This window comes from Ruditapes philippinarum, unplaced genomic scaffold, assembly GCF_026571515.1.
Source record: "Ruditapes philippinarum isolate M1 unplaced genomic scaffold, ASM2657151v2 ctg10430_1_1_1_1, whole genome shotgun sequence".
In the NCBI taxonomy this organism is placed as follows: domain Eukaryota; kingdom Metazoa; phylum Mollusca; class Bivalvia; order Venerida; family Veneridae; genus Ruditapes; species Ruditapes philippinarum.
Window position 1 is genome coordinate 23,110 of NW_026863900.1, and position 10,149 is coordinate 33,258.

The following is a 10,149-nucleotide window of genomic DNA, read 5'->3' on the forward strand; positions in this document are numbered from 1 at the left end:
GGCCAGTAAGTTATTCTTTGGAAGCTATAAAATGGCACAAAAAAGAAGAAAAATTTGAGAGACATAGAAATAAATCTGCTTATGGGGTATAATGGTCCTTTAATACAAATGGGCAAAGCTTATATAGTAAAATGAAATATTTGTGAGTGAAAGCCAAGATAGAACAAATGCCTATAAGACAAACTTTATAAAATAGGAATAATCGTATGAAGTGATGCAGGAAATCATATAAGGTCTCTTAAAAAGACAGTTTTACATTATTTTTGATCACAAGCGTCTCTCCAGTAAATCGACTTTATTGAAGATTTCCATACAATCTCACGCACTGTGCAATTAATTGCAGAAAATAAAACGGTGTGTTATGGTGATGAATATGCTAGCTTTCAATGAATGATCCGTTAACCTACGGTATTATTTCAGAAATTATATATCCCAAAGAGTGATTTTATAACTCAATAACGTCACTGTTTGGAGTTCGAATGCGAGGGCGTAGTCCGAGTGATATAAAGATGCGCATCCGAACGACAAACAGTCGAGCGATAAAATCACCGATTTGTATATATCTAACACGAAGTAAATGCTGCCTTTCCTGATATTAAACAAAATTGCACCTGATTTTTTTCCGTACTATTTTTCAGCGCGTCTGATTCTTTTACGTCACATCTATAATTATTACTGTGACTATATTGCAAAATTACACACACTTTCGGTTCTATTACATGTTCTATATTCAAAAGTGAAAAATGCTGGTCGTGTTAGAATATCTTATAACGTCTATCCGACCATTTAATATGCAGTATTTTCAAAATAAAGTATAAGGGGTTGGGGGAGAATAATCATTTGTGTGGAGATAAGTATCCGCCAAAAGTATAATTATGTATCTTGATCACATGTTTATATCTGAATGTTTGTTGATTAAATTGTTATTAGATTTGCTCTCCTTCTAAATATTAATTATATTGATTTACATACAATAATTAACATTTCAAATGTATGTTTGCCATTATAAGGAATGGTAATGAATATTGTTGATACAGTAAATTTGTATCATTGCTATTGATATAAGTATTGTGCAAAATAAAAAGGTTATTGTGTAGAGGTAAATATTCAATACAAGCTTCATAATATAAGTGTCAAATTATAAGGCGCTTATGTTTTTATGACATATGCTAAGTGAAAACTTTTTTGTATATTTTGTAATTATTATATAATCTATAAATAACTTTGAAATGCCTTTCCCTGATAGGCTAACAAGCAACTTTTTGGAAAAAAATAACTGGTCAATATCAGAGTATATTCACAGTTTTTTGCCCTGAAAATAGATTTTCAGATTATATTCACCGGTTTTTCTTCTACAAATAGATTTTCTTGAAATCCCTAAAAGACGTGAGACTTTGACGTGACGTCATGCCAAGTTTGTTGTTATTATTCTGAAAAAATACCCGCTGAGTTGGGTGTACAAAAGAGTCAAATAAGTCTATTTCAATTAGTAAATACCCTTTTTATCATTTTAAGTACAATAGGGATTAGCATGGCAATGGCTAAATTTTGGAAACAGTAGACAGGCTGAAAAATAATGATTTCTGTCGTATGCAATGGCACATGTGATAAGCCATATAAAAGCTATAATTTATAAATAAACAGATATGTACTTTTTAGCTGTTGAATATGATGTGATACATTGTATGTACTAAAATAATAAATATTGACAGAGGCGATAGTCACACAAAATATGATAAACAAGATCGACAAGGAAAGGCGGCGTTCAATGAAAGGCGGCGTTAAACCATATGGAACATAAAACGGAATGAATAGCATCAAGAATTTACAGTTATATATGTTCAATATTTTCCCTATCTATTATCTACACAAACCCAAATCCAATGTAAAAGGCTTACTTGTGGGGTGATAAAAGGAATACAACAATACTTTCTCGTCATTTATTAGATAAATCTTGGCCAACGGACTTAGCTTGTTTTTATTCTATCCTCATAAATGAAAACATAAGAATTGTGAACCTTAATTTAAAGGGTAATTTATTTGAAACTCCATTTCTCATAGTAGTTATTATTGATATTTTTTTCTATATTATCTTTTTCCGTACTCTTGCAAAATTTAAGGGTTATTTCTTGTAGAATTCATTTTAATTTAATTACAAAAAATTAAATAATCATGCAATTACTAGATTTAAGATACAACATTATGAACAAATAAAAACATTGGAGCACTTGATGAATGATAACGACTTGATAAAAATCCATATGTCACGGTGATTTCTTAAATTAACATTGCAGTGCACTTGTAACAGTACATTACTTTTCTAACAGAACCATTAAGCATATCTGCGGAAAATATTATTTTTGAACATTTTTGTTTTTGACAAAAGTTTTCTTTTCTTGTAACACATTTTACCTTTTCAGTTTTAAAGCGTAATATCAAATAAGATAAAGAAAATGGATACTTCAACGAACGCCCCGAAACGGGAAAATTGTAAATGATAAAGGCTGGGCCACGCCCCATGCTCGGGCTTAAACAGTGTACTTCAAAGTAAGAGAATATATGTAAAAGACGTTACTCTATACTCATTTACGGGGCTAGGGGACTAGCATACAAAAGTTGTTTTTTTGTAGATAACGGGGCTGCACATCTCTTTTGAAATATCTTATATAAAACTGCCAACAAGTATCAAGTTAAAAACCTTTGGAGTTAGGATTGAGTTTATATTGATACAATACTAAAATCATGTGTAACATTTTAAAAATCAGACTATATATCATAGCAGTTAGGGCAGACAAATCTTGGTTTTTATTCGATATTCCTTGGAAATTTACATACTTTAATAGAAACTGTTCATGTGCGTATTCAATCTGTTACTTCATTAGATTGAGCCATCATGTTTTTTTCAGTATATGTTGCCAAGAGTATTCTGCGTTATGTGTTTGCGTCCCTCGTTATTTCCTTTGTATATATTATAATATGTCTCATTGACTCGCGGTAGGTATCTACCAATCCCTCTTATAATAATCTAATTAAGCCCCTCCTCCTCCTTCTCATTTGTTTTCCCCTCCCCGTTTGGCGTTTTTTCGTTTTCCATTGCTTTGGGGTATTGTAGGGACTGCGTTTCGAGAAAACCTCTTGTTGGTATTTAGCCTCGTGTTACATAAGATTATAATATAAGAGAAATTGAAATATAAATTAAATAACATTTTGATATTTATGTAAATAAAATAACTTCTACGTGTTAAAAAGGAGAATTTACATATAACAGTGTATATGAATATTCAAATAGTACAACTGAAACATGTCTTCTATTGAATATAATTTAATACCTTTTTATTATAATAATTATTTTTCATGATATATTCAACTAGTTACCCTATTTATATAAAAAAAAAAAACATTTTGCTCCTGTCAATTAAATTCTCTTTTCAGCAATGACTTTGTAGGGCTTACAACCCAGAAGAAAAGCTGACCCAACAGGGGTAATATCTGCACATAATCCCGATTCCATTTTCCATTTATAGCGCTGCATTAAACTCGCAAAGATTAAATGAAGCTCTGGTTTGGCTACAAATTCTCCGAGACATACTCGTGTTCCTGCCGAAAATGGCAACCAGTTCTTTGGCTTGGGACCAAGCTTTCCATCTTCCCCTAAATATCGTTCTGGAATAAATCGATCAACGTCATCCCAGGCGCTTGGGTCATGGTGAAGCGCCCAGTGATTGATGGCTATGTTTGTTCCTTTTGGAATTCGGTAGCCGGCTGAATAAATGGATACATGGATAATTAATATATTATAAGGAATCAGTAACAGATACAATATATTAATTGTATAAACATCTTTGCTGGGATAAGCAAAATGTGCATGCATTACACTCAATAATTAGCATTTAATTCGTTTGATATGTTATAAAAAGATATTTAAAACAGAACTGATGCTATGCACATATTATTTTTTTTTACATAGCAGACTGTCCTAATTAAGCCAAATAGCACCATTTCCTGAATTTTGAAATAAATTTGTGAAAGTACATGTAACTACCGTTGGAGTTTAAACGGAACTTTTGGGTAATCAAATCCAATAAACAACGGAAAGAAACTAATTTAATAATTTGAAACATGCTAAAGCAAATTTTGATACAGGTGATGTTTTGCCTCATGGATGCTGTTGTACAAGGCCCCTTTGTTCAAAGGCCTTTGAAAACCAGATTGTTGAACAATATTTACGCACCACTTAAAAGTTTGGCTAGTGTATGATGATTTTTATAAGCTTATCTGCATATAATATTCACTTTATTTTATGAAGTGTTTTTGTAATGTTTATTTTTTTACGAGTGTTTCAGGGCTATGTGTAAGGTTGTATTGTTCGTAATATGTAGGCTTAAATTGTTATGAAAAGCCTAATAATAAGAAGAACAAGAGCGATCAGTAATCACATGTGTCGCCTCATGATAGCCAATTTTATTGTGGGACAAGTTTTGTGACAGACGGACAGACAGACGGACAGTGCACAACTAGACTTGGTACTGATCATTCCTGTAAAGTATGGATAAAATTGCACCAGTAGTTTATGAGGAGTAGTCTGGACAAGCTTTTGTGTACCTGGCAACACAAAAAAACACCTTTTTATCAAAGGGCCATGTCTCGGCCAAAAATCATTCAACCGGAAAACCTATGCAATATGCGCAAGGACTTGAGCTACAGATCAATCCTGTAAAGTTTCATGGAAATTGCATAAGTGGTATAAGAGAAGTAGTCCGGGCAAACTTTAAAAACAAAAATTATTAAAGGGCCATAACTCTGTCAAAATCATTGAACCGGAAAATGCTGACAATAGGCACAACTTAACTTGGTACTGATCATTCCTGTAAAGTTTGGATAAAATTGCACCAGTAGTATATGAAAAGTAGTCCGGACAAGTTTTGTGACGGACAGACGGACAGACAGACAGACGACGGAGAAGTGATCCATTAATGTCGCCACTACTCCGTAGGGGCGACACAATAAACTATCAAACAAAATATCTTTCACATTTCAGCTACTCATTTTGAAAACATTTTGGCCCACGTAAACAAAAAATAATTTCTAAAGATTCATAAGTTAATCCATGCTTTTAAAAAATCAATAAAAATAAAGTTAAGCAACACATCAGGGTGGACTTCCCGAAATTTTTGTTCCAAGCGCAATTAACTGTGAACACTGTACACCATACTTACATAACTCTGTATCACAAGACGCTTGATGGAAAACACCTGATGGGGCAACGCTTGCAAGACGCATACTTTCATGTAACACAGCTTCCGTATAACCCAGATTAGGGCGGTCTGCAACTCCTGGTAATCTGTCCCTCCCTGAAGAAGCAATGTACTACCTTTTAAATAACAAGTGATAACTTTATTCTAAAGCACTAATTGTACAGTATATATAGCGAGCTCGACGAGCTGGCCCGAAGGGCCTGCTCGCAAAGCGAGCTTTACAGGAACGCGAGTACCTGCTAAGTGATGGTTTGAAAACTTTCATCCGAAGTACCGAATTGGACAAATTGCAACTTTTCGAATTACAAGATAATGATAAAAGCCTATGTACTCTGATTGAAAACGGGAGCGTAGACTTGTTTCCTGCGCACTTATATAGGAATCATTATAGAAAGGGGGAACCAGAATAAATGGAAGCAGTGAATAAAATACCGAATGATAATTATAAAACGGAAAGGTAAAATAAAAATGAATGATTAATTTAAACTATCTTACGGTTAAAGAATATCGAGCTCGCTTTGAGGCTTTACCCTTTTCATATTATTCAGGTGAATATATATCTGAAGCCTTTAACGAAAACGAGTTTGTATTTACTTTATTCAAATGAACGAAAATCTCAACACAGTAATTGACTGGCGAAGGCATTCTTGAAGGATTAATTGTTCCAAATCAAAATACGCGGAATGCGCTTTTGAGTTGAAATTGTACAATACTTTTAACTTGAGGACTGCTTTGGTAGACAAACGTATTTCACTTACCAACAGCATTATCTATTTCTTCCTGAACCTTTTCTTGTATATCCGGAAATGCCACCATGTGCAACAGGGCAAACCTGAGTGTAAATCGGGATGTGTCTATGCCAGCTAAAATACAGAAATGAAATGAGTATAAAGCAAAATCTATCAGAGCAACTCTTTTAAAATGATCTAGATAACAAAACAAAAAGTTCCCCTCTAACATGTTTACCTTGATTGGATATTAAGCTTTAAATGATATTTTAAAGTAGCAACTTAATTAAATTTTCAATTATAAGCAAACAAAAAACGGTGTTCTCAACGATACATACCAAAGAATATATCAGTAAGCGTTTGAACAAGGTGATCTTCATCTAGTCCTGAGAGTGCGTCTTTTCCATCCTCCTGTTCCGCCTCCATGCGAGCAAGGATCAAATTGTCCGAAAAATGTCGCATGTTATCTATGAAAAAATAGTTCTTTAAAAGGCATAGTCATTATGCCTAAGAAATTCATTTTCCCCGTCTTTAGAAATATCAAACATACGTTTAATTACGTTTAAATAATGAATTATGAGCATAAATTTTAGTTTTGACAACAGGAAAAAGTAGCGCTGAACATGCAGTTATGTCCTAAAGGTAGCGAAATGTAAACAAAGAAATAGAGGATGTTTGTTTGTTTGTGTGTAAGATGAAATTTTATTTCATCGAGTGAGCTTTAAAAACAGTATTCTCACGAGTGGCGTAGCCATGAGTGAGAATACTGTTTTTAAAGTTCACAAGATGAAATAAAATTACATCTTACACAACAAACAGACAAATTTTCTTTTTATTGTATGCTTAAAAACAAGTTAAAACGAAATTTCCATAATTTTAACGTTAATATTAAAATCTGTTTCCCCATTGAGAGCCCCATTTAGACGGAATTTCTCATTTAAAACTAGAAGTCTTAAGCTGAAAAATAAGTCCGCCGATCAAGGTTAAATGACGGTGATATTTATTCATTTTATTAAAAAAATATGAATGATCGCTTGTGTTAATAATAAAAACAAACAATTCTTGCAGGAGAAAATTCCAACCATCCATCCATATTTCTGTTACTTACTGCGAATTTATATTAGACCTGGCTTTCTAAAATGTAAACGGCAGCCATTTTTTAAAGTTGTGTATTTCATGGGAGGAAAATAATTGTGTAAGATTCAGAAGGATATAATTTGGATTTGTTAGTCATACACCTTTTTAAAAGAAAGAAAACTTATTTGAGGATTGTAACAGACAAAAAATAAGTGTTGACAGAAGTGAAAACATTCAGAAAAGGAGCTAGGAAATGGAAAACTTGGAAGCTTGCTGAAGGAACGCTGGGATGTTTTACTTATTTTACGAGTGATGGCTGTCAATGCTTTTCAATTTTTCATAAAGAATACGGCAGTTATTGCTCGTAGGATACTTTAATATGCCCAAATGTCATCAAGAGCAGCTTTGCATGGGGAAGGAATGTATTTTTCAGACTGTAAAAACAAAAAAACAAAAAAAGAAATTAGAGACAAAATTTGGTGATTGGAATTTGAAGGAATAAAAGTAAGTTTTCTCTCTGTGTTACTTTTGACATTTAAGTTATTTATCTATTTCAGCTTTGCTTTTTCTTTTAACAGCCTGACATTGTCGTAAAAATAAAATTGAGGTACCACATGGGGAAAATCTTAAAAAAGTAGTTTCGTCATTGAAAAAAGTGAAATTATATTTTGATAATTTTCACTGTGAAATTATCAAATATAATTTTCACTGATAAATCAGTAATCCACTGAAAAGCATAAAATAAGTACTTGTATTTTGACTTCCATACAAAATACTAATTTACTATAATGACATACTAAGTATTTTTGACTCCACCTTATTCCCTATATGCATCTAACTTTGTTAAATGTTGACTACGTCTCCTTGTTTACACGCATGTTGACTCCACCTTCTTTTCTAACTGCACTTACCTTTATTAAAAGTTGACTCCGCTTCCTTGTATTTTCTTCTTATAAACCCTTCGATCACTTCATTCGTAAACACCTCCATTTCTTTGAAGGCCTGGGTCTTATACACATATTTCAATCCTGGTACAAAGTCCTCCAAGATGCCTGTTGCAAATTTGTCGTTTATTTCGTCTTCGGCTTTCAGAATATAACTCACTTCTTTATCTTTGAAATCATACCTAGATATACCATAACTGACTGGATCAACACACATTTCATTAAACGGAAATTTTCCCTACTTTTCTACTCTAGTAGTCAGCAATAATTAGTAGTAATTATTAAAGAATATACAGAAATTAAAAGCTTATTTCAGAGGAAAAATAAAATGAACAGTATTTGTTTTAATTGCTTAAATGGGGCGTCCGTGGCCGAGTGATTAAATCGTTTTAAATCGAAGCCACCAGTCATTCATCGCTGTGGGTTCGATTTTTGGACTCCTTCCTGGAAGGACTCGGGCTTGTACCAACACATAGAAGACTCAGACAGAGTTCAGACAAAGTTTCAACAGTTCTTATGCGCGGACACAGAAGGTGGGGGCTAGGAGATCATACCCCAACCCCCGCCTTCGGATTTCGCTTATATGTCGCAACCCTGTGAAATTTCAATATCAACTTACATATATAAATAAACATCAACAATAAAAAACAAACAAAAACAAAACAAAAGACGATTTGACTTTGACCATCTCATAAGAAACTAGTACAATGAGATTGGGCACCTCTATAGTATGTATTACCCAAAGCCGAAAAGTCAACGACCTCCGCTCTTCCCTAAACTCTTGAAATACTTCTAGATCTCCCGGCTGAATTAATAACGCAAATTATTTGCATTTTAACACCACTTACTTTCCGCCAAAGCAAAGACTTGTCAGGATGTTGGTAACAATAAAGTTTATGTACTGCTCTGGGTCGAATTGGCCGGAAATTTTGTCAATTTCAACAAACGCCGTTTCTACAGCATCAAAGATTCTGTGCTCTAAGGCGTCTCCTTGCAAATATTGTCTGTAAAGAATGAGACAAGATGATTCAAAAACCATGCAGTTACTCGACGTGTCAATCTTTATAACTCAAAATGTATATTATAATATACAAACGTTTGGCGATTCGCCGCGAGGGTTGTAAAACTTAAATTGGGGTCCATATGCCGCAATTGATGGAATCTGCAAAATCTTAGGTTCCGTTATCTTCACAATCTTGAACAGTTCAAAGTTATTTATTGTACACTTTAAATAGTATTTAGCTATACTTTAAGAAACATTTTCATATAATTTATCCATAGTAACATTTCATTTGTTGCATAAGCTTAAAGGAGTTGTAATAAAGATTCATAAGTCTCTAATTTTACACGCATTGATATTTTAGGAAGACGGAATAATTTGTCCCAGAAAAGGTTTGTATATTCATATATTCAAATTAGACATATTCAGAAATAATGTACTAGATTTTAATAAATTCCTGCAAAGTATTTCACCTAAAGATGAGCATAGTATATCTGAACACACAATATGTTGCTATTTAGATGAAATTATATTCATGATACAGTTTCACATACATTCTATTGTTGATTGCCATTCCAAGATCGATACATTCGTGTTGAGGCAATTGTGTGAACGATTGTCCACCATCAACACAATAGAGGTTATACGGCAACTTTTCTGCTTTACTGACCGAGGATGCCCCTCAGTAAAATATTTTGATTTATCAGATAATGTAAAGCTTTTGTTTTTAAGCTACCAACTTTATGCCGTATTTAGGCAAATTCCAGACGGGCGTCAGGTTGATTAATTGCTTATTAGAATTTCGCCTTTTGATCAATTAAAATGCACTTAATCGCCTAAAGCCGTTTTAAATGCTGTCGTGAATAAAAATTGTAAGAATCGCCGAAAAAAAAATCTACTTTGCGAACTTGATTTCTGTCAAGTGTCTAGAGATACTGCCTCACTACCATATTGAGTAAACTCCTTTGATTAATAAATGATAATAATTTACCGTAAGGCCTTTGACGCAATTTTTCGATGAAGTTTCCATATAGGTCCATAGTTGCTAAAAGCAATATCTTTTCCACCATACGTAAACATTTCAACTGTAAAATATAAAGACAATCGTTCTCATTGAAATAAATGAACATATAAATGATCTTTTT

General features: G+C 33.2%; 1 protein-coding gene across 1 annotated transcript; it reads right to left on the minus strand.

The window, feature by feature from the left end:
- Nucleotides 1-3,302: 3,302 nt before the first annotated feature.
- LOC132723744 (steroid 17-alpha-hydroxylase/17,20 lyase-like) lies at nucleotides 3,303-10,091 on the minus strand. The gene is made up of 7 exons (XM_060708508.1): nucleotides 9,996-10,091; nucleotides 8,853-9,008; nucleotides 7,972-8,186; nucleotides 6,322-6,450; nucleotides 6,014-6,118; nucleotides 5,217-5,351; nucleotides 3,303-3,762 (listed from the first exon to the last, which is right to left on the minus strand). The coding sequence occupies exons 1-7, from the start codon at nucleotides 10,082-10,084 to the stop codon at nucleotides 3,416-3,418; spliced, it is 1,176 nt and encodes a 391-aa protein (XP_060564491.1). The 5' UTR covers nucleotides 10,085-10,091; the 3' UTR covers nucleotides 3,303-3,415.
- Between the last annotated feature and the right edge of the window lie 58 nt (nucleotides 10,092-10,149).

What these genes read in the sequence shown, in the direction of transcription:
- LOC132723744 (XM_060708508.1), bottom strand. Translation starts at nt 10,084, where the DNA reads ATGTTTACGTATGGTGGAAAAGATATTGCTTTTAGCAACTATGGACCT. An exon ending in ATTGCGTCAAAGGCCTTACG is followed by an intron (nt 9,009 to 9,995) that starts GTAAATTATTAT and finishes CATTCTTTACAG; the next exon opens with ACAATATTTGCAAGGAGACG. An exon ending in GGAGTCAACTTTTAATAAAG is followed by an intron (nt 6,451 to 7,971) that starts GTAAGTGCAGTT and finishes ATTTTTTCATAG; the next exon opens with ATAACATGCGACATTTTTCG.